The sequence below is a fragment of the Engystomops pustulosus genome, chromosome 8 (genome assembly GCF_040894005.1).
Source record: "Engystomops pustulosus chromosome 8, aEngPut4.maternal, whole genome shotgun sequence".
Taxonomy (NCBI): domain Eukaryota; kingdom Metazoa; phylum Chordata; class Amphibia; order Anura; family Leptodactylidae; genus Engystomops; species Engystomops pustulosus.
In genome coordinates, this window is record NC_092418.1 from 57680832 (window position 1) to 57702872 (window position 22041).

Genomic DNA, 22041 nt, shown 5'->3' on the forward strand with positions numbered 1-22041 from the left:
TCCCTATGTTTGCAAAAACAAAGGAGGAATGGCGCAAAGAGGAATAAAATGGTCAAAAACCACCATGTTCAAAACAATTTAAATACAGTCACCCCTCGCCTCTACGTTCTCCTGTTCTGAATAATACTAATAAACATGCGTGGAACCTTTTTGATGTAAGGTCTCGGTACTCAAAAATTTAAAAGTTGTCTTTATTTTCAACACAATGTTCTGAGCCTTCAGTATTCAAAATACCATTAAGTCCTCTTATGGTATTCCCACTCTGAAGCAGTGTCTCCCCTAAGTGTCACTCGAAAATGAGAAGAAAGGACACACACTGGTGCAGTAGGTTCACAACTCATTAAAATCTTCTTTATTGAGAACACTCACAAAGGTGAAAGTATAAAAAGGCCTTATACATAAAAACGCTCGGTAAAAGTATGCCCAACTCAGAGTTTCACCTGAAATGGCTTCTTCCGGGGCTCACTGGCGTATTGGGATGAGTGTCAATTATAATAACACTTTGACTATATAATCTTTAAAAACTATATAATGAATAGTAAAAATCGTCCAAACTCATATAACAGAATAACTGTATAGATCATTTTTATTGTAAAATATATAACATAAATATGAAGTTCATTGATCATTTAAGTTTTATTGGTAGTAATTTTTGTATAAATGATACGCATCCCAATACGCCGTAAGCTCCGGAAGAAGCCATTTCAGGCGAAACTCTGAGTCTGGCATACTTTTACCGAGCGTGTTTTTATGTGTGAGTAATCTCAATAAAGAAGATTTTAATGAGTTGTGAACCTACTGCACCATTGTGTGTCCTTTCTTCTCATTTCCGAGTGACAAATAGGAGAGGAGACAAGGAGAGCGGAACTATTGTGGAGGAGATTGAGTTCCCCGACCGGAGGATCGAGCAGTAACACGGAAACTATCCACCACCGCTGAGACACTTAGAGGAGACGCCGCTTCGGAGTGGAAATACCATAAGAGGACTTAAAGATATTTTGAATACCAATGGCTCAGGGCGTTGTGTTGAAAATAAAGACAATTTTAACAATCTTTCTAAAAGGTGCTTCTGATAGTTTGAAGTGTGCAGATTTGAAAATGGGTTTACTATGTAGGGTGGTTTTAATGCTAAACATTTAAAATTTAATTCAAAACCATAATAATCCCCAAAATAGTCAATTCTGAAAATATGGAAAATCAATACTTTTTGTAAGCCGCTTGACATCAAAATAAATTATCCAAAAAGAATAAATTTAAAAAATTATGCAAATGTAAAGAAGACATATGGGAAATGTTATTCAGCAACTTATTTAGGTGGTAAATCTATCTGCCTGAAAACACGATTATTTTGAATTTCGAAAATTTTCATAATTTCATAATTTTTCCTGTTTTTGTAAATAAATGCAAAACTTAGCAGCAAAAAAAACAGTGTTCAAAAGTTATAACTTTTATAAAGTGTGTTATAAAGTGTGTATAAAGTGACGCATGTCAGAATACAAAAAATGGGGCTGAGCCTTAAGCTGTAAAATGGCTGTGTCCTTAAGGGGTTAATCAAGGCACATGAAATCGCCTAGTTGTCCGCTTTCCAAAAATGTATAGGTATTAGGGTTGCCCTTGCCTTTTATTCAGTTTTACTGCTATATTTGGCAGTTTGAATCTTAAAATTTGTAGCTGAAATCAGATATTTAGTTATTTCAGTTCTAGTGATACTGTGATGATTTATTAATGTAAACATATGATTATGAGGTATCTCTGAACTCTACACATATTCATCTATTACATTTAAGAGATGTGAAAGAAATATTTTCTGTTTGGAGCACATTTTTTGTCATGAAAGTTGTATGCATGAAGGCGCCTATGTTTATAAACGCTTTAATGGAAAAAATTGTAAAATTGTCTGCTTTCAGAATATATATGATTAGGTTGGGTTTAGTATCATTTTTTGAATGTAATTATGGTTTTATTTGTAAATGTCAAAATTGTAAAAATTTCCAGAAATGCCTAGCAGTTAATGAGTTAAAGCTGTCGTACAGCAGGGAGCAATAAGTGATTAATTTGTTGTGTCGGCTTTGTGAAAATAAGTGGGTTTTGCCATGTAGTTTGGGCACTCAGCCTCTAAAAGGTTCACCATCACTGTTCTATGACAGAGGTACACTGTTCTATGACAGAGGTACCTCCATGTGAGGACATATAAGATATGTCCTTACCTGGGAAAGGGTTAATTTATTTGGTTCTGGTAGGAAACATTGGGGCATATTTACTTACCCGTCCCTGGTGCGTTTCCCGATGTGGTTGGCCCGACCAGAAGGCACTGTACCGTGATTCACTAAGATTGTGTACCCGATTTCCTGCATGTGTCAGTTCCCCGCTCAGGCCTGACAGAGTTCACCATCTTCTTCCCGGTGTACGTAAGTGCATTGGGATGCGACACAATTTGAATGTTAAGTCCTCCACCCAGTCCGAATCCGTCGGATCGTCCGACGGCCCGCCCCGAATTCTGTCGCATGAAAGCCAGCACCGCTGCGCCAAAATCTGATCACGTATGACACAGTCCCCTTCACAGCGCAAATCTCGAAAACGTTGGGAAGTTAGACGGAAATGCTATCCGCGGACCCTTAGTAAATAAGTCCCATTATGTTTGTTGACAAACTTAGAAAAGGCAGAAACTAAAGTGTGTAAAGAAGTCAGTGAAAGGTGTTGGAGGAAGTGTCATGGTTTAAGGAACATTTTCTGAGTTAGACCTATTATACAGCAACATTCTTGAGTGATTGCAAGTGTGTATTAAAACTTTGTTCAACAACATGTGGTTCCTTCCTTGTGTTCTGTACTCAAGAAAGCAGCATCCTGCAAACATGACCCCCTGTAAATTAAAATGTACAAATAATTGATTGAATAGTAAATAGCTCTTAATAATAATCTTTTTACACCTTGGTCAGTAAAAGGGCATTCTTTGCTCTTACAGAAAAGACATCTCCTATCACACAGGTTAACCACTTAATGCTCTGCGTCCGCTGTTACTTAGCACTCAGGGTCCAATATATCGTTGGCAGATTAAACAAATTAATAAAAATGCCCATAAACCCCATAAACACATAAAGAGACATATAAGGGGAAAAAAGTCTAAATCATATAAAAACCCCCACATATATAGCATCACAACGTCCGTAATGACCTATAGATTTTAAAAAGTTAATTATTGAACCCGCTGGATGAACAACATAGAAAAAAACCCACCAAAAGGTTGCGGACCAAGATGGCCCGCACATTAACTGAGCTCCGTCACCCTGATGTCCAACTGGCCTGAATAGATAATATAAATGGTAGTATAAATAATATAAAATAGTACAAAAGGACGATTCATTTATACTGAAACAAAGGATGCTGTACTAATGAGTGTCATATTTGGAGTCAGAATAAAATGTATTTTTCCTAACAAAGATATTGGGCCCTGTGTAATAAATAATTTAGCCTTTTTCAGGATCAACATTGCAGGATTATAGCTTGATCTTGACGGGCCCGCATCTTCATTCATCCCGATCTACGAACTACAATATTCTGATACCTGCTGTCAACTTTTGAAATGGTCAAAATTGAGAGCTATTTGGTGTGAACAGTTGCAAGGAAACTTAAAGCCTTCACATAGCTGCTGTTTGAAGCAAAAATACAGGCAGTCCCCTACTTAAGGACACCCGACTTACAGACAGACCCCTTTGACCTCTGGTGAAGCTTTCTGAATGCTTTGGTATACCAAAGCATCCCAGATCCCAGATTGCAATAATCAGCTGTAAGGTGTCTGTAATGAAGCTTTATTGATAATCCTTGGTCCCATTACAGCAAAAAATGTTTAAACTCCAATTGTCACTGGGGCAAAATTTTTTTTTGCCTGGATCTACAATTATAAAATATACAGTTTTGACCTGCATACAAATTCAATTCAAGAACAAACCTCCGGACCCTATCTTGTACGTAACCCGGGGACTGTCTGTATATGTATTATTTTTAGAAAGCTGATGCATATAGAGTAGAATTAACTGATTTTCAATTAGTGACAGATCAAAGGCAAACAAACATGTTCAAAAGTTGTTAAATTTTGTTTCCTGAACACAACATGCAAAAATGAACCTGGATCACAAAAATTAAGTGTTTTTTTTAAACCGTAATTTTATGTGTCAGAATCTTGACTCAAATAATTACCTTCAGCTGTTGATTTGCAAAAGGTGAACCATCTTGTTTCAGGTTGTCTATAATTTCTTCAACACTGTTTCCTGAAAAGAGACTAAGTAGAACAATAGAAATACATCAGCAAATGTGATTGGTTCTTTACAGTTTTGCAAAATAATACAATGAGAATATGTATTCTATTGTCTTGAAGTTACAAAGTGCACAGTTAGGGTAGATAACAGAATTCACTAGCCTTCTGGTATAAATTGCACCAAAAAAATCATAAAGCAAACCCGGTGACACAGGTATATCACTGCTCCAGTTTTTATTTTCAAAAGAACATCTTTGGAGCTTGCATGTGTATTTATGAAGTGACCAAGACACTTTTTTTTGTCAAAAGGGGGTTACAAAATGGCTGAAGGGTACTAAATAAATGAGGCAGGGGTGACCTAAATTTTTGTAGGAAGGATTGGGAGTTTGTGTAGGCTTATAAAAGGTTGATGATGTTTAAAGTATGATGATGTCAAGGTTATTATATCTATTTTGCACACTTTACAAAGAGAAGATTGAATTTGTCTGGAAGTTCTGACTGGAAAGAAGAATACCGTATATTTCGGTAATCCGCCAGTGTATTCATGGCGGCGGTCGGGTCCCGGTGCATGGAGAGGGCTCACGGGCTGAGCCCTCTCCATAGCCGGTAAGTCTATACTTACCGGCACAGTGCCTTCTGGTCGGCTATGGAGACTTAGTATGACGTCAGCAGCGGCGCATCATGCTAGGCGCCTGCCGGGGAAGATCAATGGCGGCACCCAGCAGAAGAAAGAAGACGGCGCGGAACACTGAAGACGAGCCGCGCGGACATCGGGGGAGCAGTGCAGCACATCGGGGCCACCGGAGGGTGAGTATATAAGTTTTTTTTTTTTAAGCTGGGCTGTGCTGTATACTACTAGGGGCTGTGCTGTATACTACTGGGGGCAGTGCTGTATACTACTGGGGGCTGTGCTGTATACTACTAGGGGCTGTGCTGTATACTACTGGGGGCTGTGCTGTATACTACTGGGGGCAGTGCTGTATACTACTGGGGGCTGTGCTGTATACTACTGGGGGCTGTGCTGTAGACTACTGGGGGCTGTGCTGTATACTACTGGGGGCTGTGCTGTATACTACTGGGGGCTCTGCTGTATACTACTGGGGGCTGTGCTGTATACTACTGGGGGCTGTGCTGTAATGGTAATGTTGTTGTTGTATGCCTTATGTTTATGAGCGACAGTTTTCCTGCTATATACCTGCATGTCATAAGAATTTAAATTAAAAAAAGGACCATGCTAAATTCAAATCTGTTTTTTTTTAATTTTTACTGGTGTTTTGTATGCATTGGAAAAGGGGTAGTCTTATACGGCGAATATATCTTAAACTCTATATTTTAAACAGGAAAGCAGGGGGGTCGTCTTATACGCCGGAATATACGGTAACTATCAATTCATCAACTGTAGGTCAGTGGATTTATTTGTAGTCTCTTTGTGGAGTGACAGCAAGTGACCGTAATGAAATGAATTGTAAAAAATGTGCAATATCTTATTGACTCCTGCCAAATTGTGGCTAATGTTTGGAACACTGTACTTAGTAAATCATTTTTTTTAATATTAGCAGTAGTGAATTCCTGCATTGAGTAAACTAACTGAATTGCTGTTTGTATCCACCCAGAACAGGATGTGTCTGCTGTCCCTAGCACTGCATTAAAAGGTAATAAAATAATATAAAGAGTGTTATAATATGTCTAATATATATATATATATATATATATATATATATATATATACGGTCCTGTCTGGAAGTTGTTACTTCATTTACAGGCAGTTCCTTACTTAAGAACACCCGACTTACAAACAAGGAAAAAAAATTTGGAGTTACTGACAAAATATTCCTATTTTGACTTGGATACAAATTCACCATAAGTACAAACCTACAGAACCTATCCTGTGTGTAACCTGGAGACTTCCTGTACTTCTCTTGTAGCTGATGTGTGTGTGTTACCATTGTTGATTTTTTTGTATCATCCTTTAACCCCTTAAGGACGCAGCCTGTTTGCAGGTTAAGGCTCGCAACTTTTTTTGGAAATTTGACCAGTGTCTCTTCCTGTGGTAATAACTTTTCAACGCTTTAAGATATCTCTGTGATTTTGAGATTGTTTTCTCGTGAGACATTGTAGTTTATGTTAGTAGTGTCATTTCAGTGATCCGTTCCTTTTTTGGGGGGTAAAAATTCAAAAATTTAGGAAAAATTTGAAAAAAATGACTATTTTCAAAGTTTCAAATGTTATAATTTTTAGACAAAAAGTGATACCACAAATTTTTTTTGATAGAAACCTTTTGCCATTGGTCTTCTTTTTATATCCATAATTTGTTTTACGTTTCCATTATTTTTATGGATGTGAGAAGGTTTGAAGTTTTAGTAGCAACTTCTCAGATTTTCTTGAAATTTGAAAAATGCAAACTTTTTGGTGATCAATTCAGTTTGGAAGTGCTCTATAAAGGCTTATGTACTATATACCCCCACAAGTAACACCATTTTATGAACCTAACATCTCAACCTATTCAAATCAGCATTTAAGAAGTCTGTTAACCCTTTAATTATTTTTCCGGAAGCATATGAAAATGGAGTGGAAATTTTGAAATTTCAATTTTTGATTTCAATCTTTCCAATTTAGCCCTAAAACGGATACATTCAGAAGGAATTTGAGGTAAATATATATTCCTAATTTCTTGCCCTGCTTCTTCCGAGTACGGCAATACCAGACATGTGGATGTCAGCTGCTGTTTCCCCGCACATCGATGTCCAGAACAGAGTTAGCGATACCGGGAATTTGGAAGGCCAATTTGGCTGCAAATATTTTGTGGTGCCACAGTGTAATTGAAGAGCCCCTGAAGTAAAAGTACAATAGAAAACCCCCCAAAATGTCACCATTTCGGAAACTAGACCCCTCAAAGAATTTATCGGTGGTTGTGGTGAGCATTTTAACCCCCGACACGCTGGTCAAAATTGAATGCAAAGTAAATGGTGCAGAGTAAAAATTGTGTTTTTATCTCAAAAATGTCATTTTAGTGCCTCATATACTGTGCCCAACCCATGCCACTTTAGACAAACACCCCAAAAATCATTCTGCGGGTTGTCCCGAGTACAGCAATACCACACATGTGCCAATAATTTACAGACTGGGCGCACAGAAGGGATGAGAACGGAAGGAGTGAAATTTTGATTTTCCAGCTCCGTTTTCACATGTTTGGATTTGGAGTGCCATGTCATGTTGGCAGGGCCCGTGAGGTGCCAGTGCAATAGAAACCCCCAATAAATGATACCATTACGGAAACTAGACCCCTCAAAGAATATATCGGTGGTTGTGGTGAGCATTTTAACCCCCGACACGCTGGTCAAAATTAAATGCAAAGTAAATGGTGCAGAGTAAAAATTGTGTTTTTATCTCAAAAATGTCATTTTAGTGCCTCATATACTGTGCCCAACCCATGCCACTTTAGACAAACACCCCAAAAATCATTCTGCGGGTTGTCCTGAGTACAGCAATACCACACATGTGCCAATAATTTACAGACTGGGCACACAGAAGGGATGAAAACGGAAGGAGTGAAATTTTGATTTTCCAGCTCCGTTTTCACATGTTTGGATTTGGAGTGCCATGTCATGTTGGCAGGGCCCGTGAGGTGCCAGTGCAATAGAAACCCCAATAAATGATACCATTACGGAAACTAGACCCCTCAAAGAATTTATCGGTGGTTGTGCTGAGCATTTTAACCCCCGACACGCTGGTCAAAATTAAATGCAAAGTAAATGGTGCAGAGTAAAAATTGCGTTTTTATCTCAAAAATGTCATTTTAGTGCCTCATATACTGTGCCCAACCCATGCCACTTTAGACAAACACCCCAAAAATCATTCTGCGGGTTGTCCTGAGTACAGCAATACCACACATGTGCCAATAATTTACAGACTGGGCACACAGAAGGGATGAAAACGGAAGGAGTGAAATTTTGATTTTCCAGCTCCGTTTTCACATGTTTGGATTTGGAGTGCCATGTCATGTTGGCAGGGCCCGTGAGGTGCCAGTGCAATAGAAACCCCAATAAATGATACCAATACGGAAACTAGACCCCTCAAAGAATTTATCGGTGGTTGTGGTGAGCATTTTAACCCCCAACACGCTGGCCAAAATTGAGTGCAAAGTAAATGGTGCAGAGTAAAAATTGTGTTTTTATCTCAAAAATGTCATTTTAGTGCCTCATGTACTGTGCCCAACCCATGCCACTTTAGACAAACACCCCAAAAATCATTCTGCGGGTTGTCCCGAGTACAGCAATACCACACATGTGCCAATAATTTACAGACTGGGCACACGGCAGGGGTCAGAAATAAAGAAGCACAATTTAGGTTTTCAAGCTTCGTTTTCACTATATTGGTAATGGGGGGTACCCCCGAGGTACCAGTACAATAGAAACCCCCAAGTAGTGAACCTATTTTGGAAAGGGCACCCCTCAAAGAATGTATGTAGGCTTGTATGAGCATTTTAACCCCCAACACGCTGGCCAAAATTGAGTGCAAAGTAAATGGTGCAGAGTAAAAATTGTGTTTTTATCTCAAAAATGTCATTTTAGTGCCTCATGTACTGTGCCCAACCCATGCCACTTTAGACAAACACCCCAAAAATCATTCTGCGGGTTGTCCCGAGTACAGCAATACCTCACATGTGCCAATAATTTACAGGCTGGGCACACGGCAGGGGTCAGGAATAAAGAAGCACAATTTAGGTTTTCAAGCTTCGTTTTCACTAGATTGGTAATGGGGGGTACCCCCGAGGTACCAGTACAATAGAAACCCCCAAGTAGTGAACCCATTTTGGAAAGGGCACCCCTCAAAGAATGTATGTAGGTTTGTATGAGCATTTTAACCACTAAGGTGCTGGCTCAAATGTAATACAAAGTGAGTAGTGCAGAGAAACAATTGTATTGCAATTTATCAAATATGCCATTGAAGTGACAAAAGTATTTTGCCTAACTCATGCCACTTTAGACAAACACCCCAAAAATCATTCTGCGGGTTACCCCGGTTAGGGCAATACCCCATAGGAGGCAATAACCTGTAGGATGGAGACACGGCAGGGCTCAAAAGGGAATAACTTGTTGGAGCACAGACATTGTACTTTTTTTTTTCTTTTTGGCATCATGAAAGATTTGTAGATGGCAATAGGGGCCAGTACAGTAGAAACCCCTAAGAACTGACCTTATTTTGGAAACTACACCCCTCCATGAATTAATCTAGGGGTATAGTTAGCATTTTAACCCCACAGGTGGACCCCTGAAAAAGTGCATAATGGATAGTGCATAGTAAAAAATATCCATTATGTCATTTTGTGCCCAGCTGCTGCCATGGGAGACAAACGCCCTAAAAATCATGATGCATGTTTTCCCGGGTAAAGCATACGGGACAGTAATCTACAGGCTGGGCACATGGCAAAGCTTAGAAGGGAAGATGCGGCATGCGGCATGATGTATAAGCTGTGCGTCAGGGTAACAACAGGGTACTCTAAAAATCCAGGGATGTATGATAAATTCGGAAGCAATCTTTCATACATAACCCTGGTTTTTCTGGGCATGTCTCACAGTGATGAATGGTGTCCTTCCTAATGCCATTTTTGGAGCACACCCTGCACCTCTTTTGTGACCTTCCCTTGCTGGCTGATTGGGGAACTACTCCTGGAAAGTGCTGCCCTGGTACAATACGTGATGTGGCCTCACTTCCAGATGTGCTAGCACTCTCCCCTTCCTGGTCTCCAAAAAGAAAGTACTTTATTACCACCTCTTGAAATTCCAGGAAAGTTCCCCTCTGGCCGGCATATCGATGCAGCACATAAGCATTATACAATGCCATCTGCATGATGTGCACGGCCAGCTTCTTGTACCACACCCTCGACTTCCGCATGGCATTGTACGGCTGAAGCACCTGGTCAGACAAGTCCACCCCTCCCATGTATTTATTATAATCTAAAATACAGTCTGGCTTGGGGGCTTCTGCACTGGCACCTCGTACTGGGACAGGGGTGGTGGTGTGCTCATGTATTGTGGTTAATACAAGGACCTCTCTCTTGTCCTTGTACTTAACACACAGTACAGAGTCGCTGCATAGTGCCCTGCTTTCGTGCCTTTTAAGTTTTTGCCCAAGCAGCGACTTAGGGAGACCTCTCTGATTTCTGCGTACAGTGCCGCATGCCGCAGTATTTCTGGAAGTGAGGCACTTGAACAGGGTGGTGCTGGTGTAGAAATTGTCCAGGTAGATGTGGTAGCCCTGGTCCAGCAGTGGGTGCACTAAATCCCACACTATCTTCCCTGTAACACCCAGGAAGGGGGGGCATTCTGGGGGCACTATAGTGGAGTCCTTCCCTTCATATACCCTGAACTTGTATGTGTACCCTGATGAACTTTCGCACAGCTTATACATCTTCACACCATACCTTGCCCTCTTATTGGGCAGGTACTGGCGGAATTGAAGTCTCCCTTTGAATTGTACCAGGGACTCGTCTATGCTCACATGTTTGGCGGGAGTATATGCCTGGGCAAACTTGGCACTAAAATGATCTAATATGGGCCTGACCTTAAATAACCGATCATAACTGGGGTCACCTCTGGGTGGGCACTGTGTGTTGTCAGTGTAGTGCAAAAACTTATGGATGGCTTCAAAGCGCATCCTGCTCATTGCCATGCGGAACATGGGGGTGTGGTACAGTATGTCTGTGCTCCAGTAGTCCCTGATTGAAGGCTTCTTTACTATCCCCATAAGGAGTATTATGCCCCAATACTTGTGCATCTCTGCTGCAGTGACAGGGGTCCACCTGTAGGGTTGTGCATAAAAGGACGTGGGGTTTTGGGCAATATGTTGTGCAGCGTAGAGATTTGTCTGAAATATAATAATATTCAGCAGCGCCTCATCAAAAAAAAACTTAAAAAAGTCCACAGCTCTGAGCCCTGTCGTGTCAAAGTTAATTCCAGGATGGCCCGTAAAGTCAGGGACCTGAGGGGTATAATTATCTGGGGCTACCCATGTGGGGTCAGTGGAAGCCCCAGACGCTTCTCCTGCAGAAGTCCCAGAAACTTCTCCTGCAGAAGTCCCAGGCACTTCTGCAGGAGAAGTGCCTGGGACTTCTGCAGGAGAAGTGCCTGGGACTTCTGCAGGAGAAGTGCCTGGGACTTCTGCAGGAGAAGTGCCTGGGACTTCTGCAGGAGAAGTCCCAGGCACTTCTCCTGCAGAAGTCCCAGGCACTTCTCCTGCAGAAGTCCCTGGAACCCTACGGCGCCTTCTTGGGGGTCCTTCCAGGTCACTAGAAGATGAGCAGGAGGATGATGATAAGTAAAAGGGACCATCATCCCCACTAGCTGACTCGGTGTCAGAGGCAAGCATGTTATATGCCTCCAACACGGTGTACGTCTTCTGAGACATTGCACACAAAAAAAATAGAGAACTAGAAAAATTAGATAATGTGCACCAAACTACACGGATAAACCGTCTAGCAGGCACACAAAAAAAAAAAAAATATAATGCACACCAAACTACACGGACAAGCCGCACAGATGGCACACACAAAAAATAATGTGCACTAAACTACACGGACAAGCCGCACAGATAGCACACAAAAAAAAAAAGATAATGCGCACCAAACTACACGGACAAGCCGCACAGATGGCACACACCAAAAATAATGCGCACTAAACTACACGGACAAGCCGCACAGATAGCACACAAAAAAAATAATGTGCACTAAACTACACGGACAAGCCGCACAGATAGCACACAAAAAAAAAAGAGAATGCACACCAAACCACACGGACCAGCCGCACAGATGGCACACAAAAAATAATGCGCACTAAACTACACGGACAAGCCGCACAGATAGCACACAAAAAAAATAATGTGCACTAAACTACACGGACAAGCCGCACAGATAGCACACAAAAAAAAAGAGAATGCACACCAAACCACACGGACCAGCCGCACAGATGGCACACACAAAAAGTAGCTACGTACGGGTACACCTACGGCGCTCTGGAAAAAAATATTACCAGGCACCGAAAAAAAACCTATGTGCACCGCGCAAAAAGGCGCTACAAATGCACCTAGCTTGCCCTAAGACAAACTAACTACCGCTAAGACTGCTAAAGATTCTGTGCAGCGCTATTCACACGGCGCACTGAAAAGTGCGTCCAGTGCAGAACAACGCTAACACAGCGCACTGAAAAGTGCGTTTGGGTTCAGAAGGGACAGACAGGGAAAAACGGAAGACACGTGGGATCACACAAGGCGATCACACAGGGAACACACAGGACACAGGAAAAAACAGATAGGGATGGGAATTTGTAGGGAACAATAGGGATCAGATAAGGATCAGAACACTATTTATAGTGTAAAAGTGTATTTTGGTGCACACAGTAACGCTCTCTCCTCTCTCCAGCGATACCAAACCAAAATGGTGCCGCTGGAGGAAGAGGAAAGGGCTAAAAGCACGTTTTTTAGCCCAAAATCGCTGTAATTGGCCAGTCAGGTTTGACTGGCCAATCACGGCGATCGGCGGGCGGGACCGATTTGATTGGTCGGGTGACGGAGACAGGAACTCCTCCTGCCTCTGTCACCCAATTCTCGTCCCGATGTCACCACGTCGCGAGACGTGGTGACAATTCTAAAATCCTATGCGCTCGCGCCGTAGCTGTACTGCGCTGAGCGCTAATCGTCGGAAGCTGCGCAGTACAGCTACGGCGCGGAGCGCTAAGGTGTTAAAGAGAACCCGTCAGGCAAAATAACCCCCTAAGCTAAACACATTTTCATAAACTGCCATTAGAGAGCATTGCCATTTACATGACTGTAAATCTAAGCAATGAGGTCCTAAAGCTGTATGCAAATGACCTGTGAGATGTCCAATGAGTCATTAGCATATTCCAGCTGTCCAGCTTATTCATGAGTGGGAGGCACAGCCACACCCCCAGTGCTTGACTGACAGCCTGTATAATGGTGTGAGGCTGTATAATGATGTGCTCCCTGGTGCTGTCGGCCACGCCTCCTGCAGCCTGTGTGTGTGTATAGGATAGATAAAACAGCTCCAGGCAGCCATGTTATAGCAGAACATGTTGCGTACTTGTGTAGCTGATGTCTGTGTCTTTTACATGTGCAGCATGTCAGCACATACAGCACAGACACATACTATGCTTTACTATACATTACACACAGACATGAGCAGGGTGAGGAGAGGGGAGGGGTAACAGGGGTGACATCACTGTCCATGTGACCAGCCTCATTTACATAATGAAGAAAATATGATTTTACAATGATTTAAGTATGAACTGCCTAGATAAAGGCTGTGATGAGATTCTTGTGAGCTGCTCCAACAGGTAGTAGTGGCAGGACTAGTGACAGAGACCTGATGACAGGGGTCCTTTAAGATTGTTTTGCTGTCATCATTACATCCTACGACAGAAACAATCAAGTGTGCAGAAAAGAGTACAACAATTCAGAAAGAAAGAGTGACAAAATTGTGAGTAAGATTGGCTATTGCACCATATAAAGTCTTCAACCTTCACATCTTTTTATATCAAAAAAGGAAGTTATGGTATAGACTATCACTGTATTTGATATTCCACAGTATTTTTAGGGCTCTGATTAGAGATGGGCGAATTTGTTAAAATTCGGTTCGTCCTGACTCGATGAATTTTTAAAATTTTTTTATGATGTATCACGTTAAAAACAGGTATTTCCTGGCTGTAGAAAGCCTGTAGGGTGTTGTAAAACGTTGTGCCATGCTTAAATATGCATAGGGAGCGTGGTTTGGTCTTCAAATGCTGTGTTTTAGTGTGACACGCACATGACAGCCACAGCTCTGAGAATCAGTTCACTCTTCAATTCCATGTGTACTTACATAGGCCTACTTCACCAAATAAGCGAAGCGGGAACGCAGCCTGACAAGGTAACATCTGTGCCAGCTCAAAAGGACTGAGCTGAGGGCCCAGATCCCACTATAACATCAAAGAGTGCACTCTTTTTTCACTGACATCAGATGATTCTATAGATTACGACAGAACCTGTTCTGTTAAACCCTGATACATGTAGAAATCCCCCAAAAGAGTGGAGAGGGTGTCGGCAGTAATTCTGTTCTTCCTCCACATAGAAGTACAATAATATAGTGTGGAGGTGGCGTCAGTAGTAGCAGCAGCAGGAGCCCACAGAGTGTCACAATGATATAATGTGGAGGTGGCATCAGCAGGAGCCCACAGAGTGGCACAATGAATAGTGTGGAGGTGGCGTCAGCAGCAGCAGGAGCCTATAGAGTGGCACAATGATATAGTGTGGAGGTGGCGTCACTAGCAGCAGGATCCCACAGAGGGGCACAATGATATAGTGTGGAGGTGGCATCAGCAGCAGCAGGAGCCCACAGAGTGGCACAATGATATATTGTGGAGGTGGCGGACAATTCCAGTCCCTGGTAAAGATGGTCACGGAGAAAGCCACACATTGATTTCTTGTTGCATGACGCGGAGCAGTTCCTTCCCTCTGTGACTTTGTTCAGGCAAACCAGTTGTAGAACTGCATGACACCACTGTGCCCTGCACATGTGGTATGATGGAGCAGCACTTGTGGAGGCTGAGGTGGTGGTGGAAAAGGAGGAGGCAAACACTGAAGCAGTAGGAGCAGTTTGACATGGAGAAAGCGTCGTCTCTTGTGGAAGTTGTTGGTGTGGCTGGACGGGAAGCACATTCACACAGTGGGCTGTAAAGGACATGTACTAGCCCTGACCGTAGTTATAGCTCAACACCTCTGCGCTGCAGTGCACCTTGGAAGAAACTGATAAGCTCAAGGACTAGCCCACCTTATGCTGTACATAATGCTGTACATAATGGTGAAGGGCTGGCAGTGACTTTTTTGAAAAAAAATGCGGCTTGGAACTTTCCACCTCGGTTCGGCACAAGCCAGTAGTTCTCTGAAGGGTGCAGAGTCCACGACTTGGAGGGACTGCAGTACCAACAACTTGGACAAGAGCATGGTCAGCTTCTGCAACTTAGGATGGCTGGACGCATATAGTTGTCTCTTTCTAATCGCCTCTTTCAATGATTGCTTGCGCCATGCGTAGTGAGGAACAGGAGCATCGGCAGAGGTGCTGGAGCCTTGACTGGCTGAAATGGCATGTGCCACAAGGTTCTGCTGCTGCGGCGGCAGGATGGGCCTCCACATCTGTTCCACGTTTCTCCCAGGCCATTGGATGGTGACACTGCATGTGTTGACGCAGGGCCGTGGTGCCGACTAGCTCCCTGTCCACGCTTAACTTTCTGGTGATTTTACTGCCAAGACTCTGCACTGAGCGACTACTAAAGACGCGGCCTCGCTGAGCCCCTGTACCATTGCTTACTTGGACCTCCAAAGCAGGGTTTGTACCCCAAGGCTTTTTGGCTCCCGTGCTCACACTGCTGTCACCCTGCTGACTCACGGCCACAGTAGCGACTTGCTGCCTGCTCAGCTGCCTAACGCGCAAGCTGACACTCTCTTCGCCCGACGATGATGAATTCCTTGCTACACCTGGCTCCAAAGTGCGATGGGCTTAATCATCATCAATTTGCGCTTCCTTGTCACTGCTACTCTCCTCAACGGTGTCAGTTTGCACAGCCTGCCTACTGCACGAAGCAGAGGATGTCTGCCCCATCTCTTCACTGCCAAGCAGCTGCTGACTGTCCTCAAACACTTCGTCCTTGCTGAATAGTGGCGCTGAGCCCAGACCACCTAGTAGCTGTAGGCTGAGGGAAATGAACAGGACAGAGGCTGGTTGAGGACAGGTGTGGGCCACTGACCTTCTCCTGGCCAACTAATTGTTGTATCTGACAAACCCACGGACTCTTGTCTGGGGTTGTCAGATGTTATATTTGAGGGATTGGGTGACCTAGCCAACCACTCAACAACCTTTGTGTTGTTGATCAACACACTGCCGCTAGATGACAACAGTAGTTCTGGCCCCACAGAGTCACCCCTGCTGCGACGTCCCCTTACTGTGCTGCAAGCTCTGCCTTCACCACCTGCCACCTTTTTTTTTAATATATTTGCAGAATATTTACACTTGTGCAACAGCTACTAATTTTATCCACAATAATGTCATCTAACCAGCACATGCATGGATCACAAAAAGTAAGAAAAAAAGGGAAGATGAACAAAAAATTCAGAAACTCCCAAAAATAAGCAGCTACTTTTCACAGGTTGCTGGTGCTGCTACTTCTGCAACTGCAGAGGTAATATTTGATCAATGTGAGGAGATAATTGAGAGACCTACCTCTTCTACCTCTGTTACTGATAGTTCTCAATCATTTCTAGGGACAGATATTGCCCAAAGTGAAATCAAAGTGCTACCAAATACAAGTGTGGGCATATCTGATGTGCAAGAAACTTACGAAATTACAGACCCTGCCACTGGTTGCATACAGCATTCTGTAATTGGAGAACGGTATGTTACCGGGAGGGAACATTTTCCCATTACAATTACAGTATAAAATTATGTAAAAAAATGTATTCTTGCTAACGGTCCCTGCAGACCTAAAGGGCAATTCCCTCGGGATAATGATGAAGAGCATAGGTGTTTTTCAGAGAAATACTATGAAAGGACTACAAAAACAGGGAATACATTTCCAATCATATGGCTGTGCTATTCCCCAAAAATTAAATGCAGCTTGCAGCTTGCCAAAATTGGCAAAGGCTTTCAGACAAAATACAGATCCATGAAGCTTTGCAAGCTCATATGGATGCTTTTATTGTATATGATCAGTGGAGAAGGAGAAAAACCATAGTCGAAGAATCCGAAATACAACTTTTAAAAGAAAAAAAAACTTTTGGCAGCAAGAATTGCACAGAATTATAGATGTGACCCTGACCATTGGCAATGGTTAATCTAGCTTTTCGCGGTCATAGAGAGAAACTAGGAGAGAGCAATAATGGCAATTTCCTTGCCATTATAGAGCCCCTTGCAGAATATGATCATGTTTTAAAGGAACTTATCCAGTTGCCTTTCATTTTGTATTTTAGGGCTGAGATATTTCACAGTACCTAGGTACTGTGAAATATCTCAGCCCTAAAATACAAAATGAAATTATAGATCTCCTTGCAAAACAAGTTAAAGATGGCATTTTAACTGAGATGAAAGAATCTGATAATCTTTCAATCCATTATTATGGACACAACCTCCAAAGTTGACCAATTAAGTCAGGTATTTAGATTTGTGACTGTGAGCAGAGATGCAAGCCAGAGGCCAACTGCAATAAACATTCAAGAAGTCTGTTTAGGTTTTCATGCAGTTGAAGATCATAGTGCTGCAGAACCTGAACGTGACATTGTTAATTGTGTAGAGAGTAGGGGGTCTGTAGCTGTCAAAATGTTGGGGACAAGGATATGATGGTGCTGCTACAATGAGCGGAATATATACAGGGGTTCAAACTCGCATTAAAACAGGAAAAAAATGCCTTGTATGTTCACTGTGCAGCCCATAACCTTAATATGGTCATACAGGATTCTATGGGCCACATACCTGAAGTTTCACAATTTTTTGATGTGATACAAAGTTTATATGTTTTTTTTGGAGAAAGCATTACACGTTGGTCAGTTTTGCAGTCATTTACATCTGAATCCTCTGTAAGCTTAAAAACCTTGTGCCCTACTCGATGGTTATCCCGTCATGATTCATTGATTGCACTTCAATTCCGTTTTTGGTGATGTGCTTAAGGCACTCTCAAAGTTAATTTTAACTTTCACCATGAGTAAAGAGAAGGAAGAGGCTAGTGCCCTTAGGAAAAAAATTGAATCTTTTGAGTTTGTGTTGCAACTTGTTCTAGATAGCAAAATTTTGGAGGCAATAAAAATGCTATCTCAAAGTTTCTTCAGTCAGAAAATATGGATTTGTCCACAGCTGCTCATTTAATTCAGAATGTAACTGAAGCCCTATGCAGCTATAGAAATAATTTTGAAAATGCCAAAAAGACTTCCCTTGCAGATAAGTGGGGAATTCCTGCAGTATTTGCCAATAATAGAGTATCCAAAGTAAGGCGATTCAGTGACGAGCTGTGCTTGGATGAGAGACTGCAGGATCCACAGCAAAGATTCAGTCGTTAGCACATGTGGCTTAATAATTTTAAATCTTTGAACAATAATGTTCATATTACTAAATCTTCATGATAACTGTGATGTGATGCTGTCAAGCATCACATCACACAATTGGTGGCATGTGCATCCATTGGGACGTAAAGGACTGCGCCACTACAGTTATTAACGTCCAGACCTCCTTGTGGAGAGACACTACATGAGGCAGGGATTGTCAGGAACTTGCCCCATGACCTTATCTTGGGACGGACTTCCCCATGTTCTGGACTTTATGGCGGGGAAACCAAGAGTTGGGGGTTCATTCTCATGTGTCGTCTGGTCCGATCTCAGAACCCGAGCCTAATGACCCAGACTCGGGGGGTTCCTGCCGTAGGGGTGGCCGCCATAGAAGAAGATAGTTTAACATTTGCCCTAGATGTTATGGCAGGCGAAACTGAGGAGGTAGTGACAGGGGCGCAGTTGTCAGATTTGGAGGTATCCCGTGACAACTTCAGTACCGCACAACTCCAGGACCTCACTCTGGTCTGCGCCAGGGAAAATGTAGTAGAAATTAATGGAGTACCTCAGCACAGAGGTGGTGATAAGTTGTTTCCTCGAGTGGTGGTTAATCAGGAATTATTGTACCGAGTTGGTATGGTGCACGGTGAAACTCGGGAGCAATTAATAGTTCCCCAGCCATATCGCCAAATGGTATTGGACATTGCACATAAGCATGTTATGGGAGGACACCTAGGCACCACTAAAACACTGGAACGCATCTTGCAGCATTTTTATTGGCCAGGAGTGTACGATAAGGTAAAAAAATATTGTGAAACTTGCCCTGATTGTCAATTACATGCTCCCATGGTACACTTGGTGTACCATCCTCAGACGGATGGATTGGTAGAACGGTTTAACAAAACTCTAAAGAGTATGCTAAAGAAGGTGGTAAACAAGGATGGGAAGGACTGGGATGTTTTGTTGCCATATTTAATGTTCGCCATCCGAGAAGTCCCACAAGCCTCTACTGGGTTTTCGCTGTTCCAGTTAAGTGTACAGCAGACATCCCAGGGGCCTTCTAGACACACCCAAGGAGACATGGCCCACCCCCCACAAAAGTGTAAAAGACCAGATATGAAGGCAGGGTAGCGGCTGTCATACCCATAGTCAAGACGCATATGGAGGAGGCACAAAGATCTCAAAGCCGGGTTTATAACAGGTCATAGTATCATAGTATATAAGGCTGGAAAAAGACGCAAGTCCATCAAGTCCAACCTTTAAGAATTAAATAAATGATTTATCCCCATAACCCGTGATATTTTTTCTCTCCAGAAAGGCATCCAGGCCTCTCTTGAACATGTACATAGAGTCCACCATAACAACCACCTGCGGTAGAAAGTTCCACAGTCTCACTGCTCTTACAGTAAAGAACCTTTGTCTATGTTGATGGTAAAATCGCCTCTCCTCCAGGCGTAGAGGATGCCCCCTTGTCCTGATAAAAAGATCTTTGGAGAGATCCTTGTACTGTCCGTTCAGGTATTTGTACATTGTAATGAGGTCTCCCCTCAGTCGTCTTTTTTCTAAACTGAATAATCCCAAATTTTGTAATCTGTCATTCCCCATTCCCCTAATAATCCTGGTTGCTCTCCTCTGCACCCGTTCCAGCTCTACTATATCCTTTTTATACACTGGTGCCCAAAACTGTACACAATATTCCATGTGTGGTCTGACCAGGGATTTGTATAAGGGCAAAACTATGTCTTTATCATGAGAATCTATTCCTCTCTTGATACATTCCATAATTTTATTTGCTTTAGCAGCAGCCGCCTAGCTCTGGTCACTAAAATTAAGTTTACCATCCACCAATACCCCCAAGTCCTTTTCAGCTCCAGTTTTACCAAGCAATTGACCATTTAGAACATAATTATACTTTTTGTTTCCATGGCCCAAGTGCATAACTTTACATTTATCTACATTAAATCTCATCAACCATTTCTCTGCCCACTCCTCAAGCTTCCACAAATCCCTCTGTAACGCTAAACTATCGACCTCAGTATTTATTACTTTACACAGCTTAGTATCATCTGCAAATATTGAAACTTGACTGTGTAAACCCACTACAAGGTCATTAATAAAAATATTAAAAAGAAGTGGCCCCAATACTGACCCCTGTGGCACTCCAATCTGAGAATGTGCCATTACTGACGACCCTCTGTTTTCTATCACTAAGCCAATTACTTACCCAAATACACAGATTTTCTCCTATTCCCAGCAGTCTCATTTTATATACCAACCTTTTATGTGGCACGGTGTAAAATGCCTTTGAAAGGTCCAGATATACAACATCCACAGCGTCCCCCAGATCCAGTCTTGAACTTACCTCCTTGTAGAAACCAATCAGATTAGTCTGACAGGACCGATCTCTCATAAACCCATGCTGACGCTGGGTTATAAGGTTGTGCACAGTGAGATACTCCAGGATAGCATCTCTAACAAAACCCTCAAATATTTTCCCCACCACAGCAGTTAGACTCACGGGTCTGTAGTTTCCAGGATCGCTATTTGATCCTTTTTTTGTATATTGGTACCACATTTGCTATGCGCCAGACCTGTGGAACATAACCAGTCCTCAGTGAATCTTCAAATATTAAAAATAACGGTCTGTCTATCACGGTACATAGTTCATGCAGAACCCGGGGGTGTATGCCATCTGGCCCCGGTGATTTATCTTTCTTAGTGGTTGCGAGGTGGTGCTGTACCTCTTCCTGGGTTAAACTGTTGACATTCCAAAAAGAATTTACATTATTCCTCATTGCGTGTTCCACCAGGGGATTTTCCTGGGTAAAGACAGTTGAGAAGGCGACATTCAGTAGATTGGCCCTTTCCTCATCTCCTTCCACCATGACCCCCATGTTATTTCTAATGGGACCCACACTCTCTGTTTTTAGTTTCTTATCATTTATATACTTGAAAAATAATTTGGAATTATTTTTGCTCTCCCTGGCAATATTTCTCTCAGTCTCTATTTTTGCAGCCTTTATCTGCTTTTTACAGGATTTAATTTTCTCTCTATAATCCTGTAATGCCTCATCGCTACCTTCACGTTTTAGCACCTTAAACGCCTTATCTTTCTCGCTTATTGCTTTCCTTACAAGACTAGTTAGCCACATTGGCTGTTTCTTTTTCCTCTTATGCTTTTTCCCATAAGGTATGTGTTTCTCACAGGACTTTTTCAGAATATATGAGAAAAAGTCCGATTTTTTGGGGGGGGCTTTTGTCTTTGAGAACATTATCCCAGTCTATGCCTTTAAGGTCTTCCCTTAGTTGCTGAAAATTTGCCCTCCTGAAGCTGAGAGTGTTGGTTGCCCTTTCCCTAATGTTCTTAGTAAACCTTAGTACAAAATCAATGATATTATGAACACTATTCCCCAGGTTCCCCCCAACCTGTAGTTTTGATATCCTATCAGGTCTGTTGGTTAGGATAAGGTCCAGCAGTGCCCCCCCCCCCCCTCTTGTTGGCTCCAGGACTATTTGCGACAGGTAATTGTCTTTTGTTGTTGACAAGAACCTGCTACCTTTGAAGGACCTGCATGTTTCTGCCCCCCAGTCAATATCTTGGTAATTGAAGTCCCCCATGATAAGTACTTCATCGAGCTTTGAAGCCGCATCCCTTTCACTTGTCAGCTTTTCCTCTTTTGCCTCCATTATATTTGGAGCCTTATAACAAACGC

The 22041-nt window shown here is 42.4% G+C and overlaps 1 protein-coding gene across 1 annotated transcript in view; it reads right to left on the minus strand.

The window, feature by feature from the left end:
- The window catches only part of LOC140076143 (3-hydroxyisobutyryl-CoA hydrolase, mitochondrial-like), a 222309-nt gene that overhangs the window by 100817 nt on the left and 99451 nt on the right, over positions 1–22041 (minus strand). The window contains exon 5 of the mRNA XM_072122650.1: positions 4195–4276. Coding sequence (XP_071978751.1) covers positions 4195–4276 — 82 coding nt within the window. The remainder of the gene's footprint in view (positions 1–4194; positions 4277–22041) is intronic.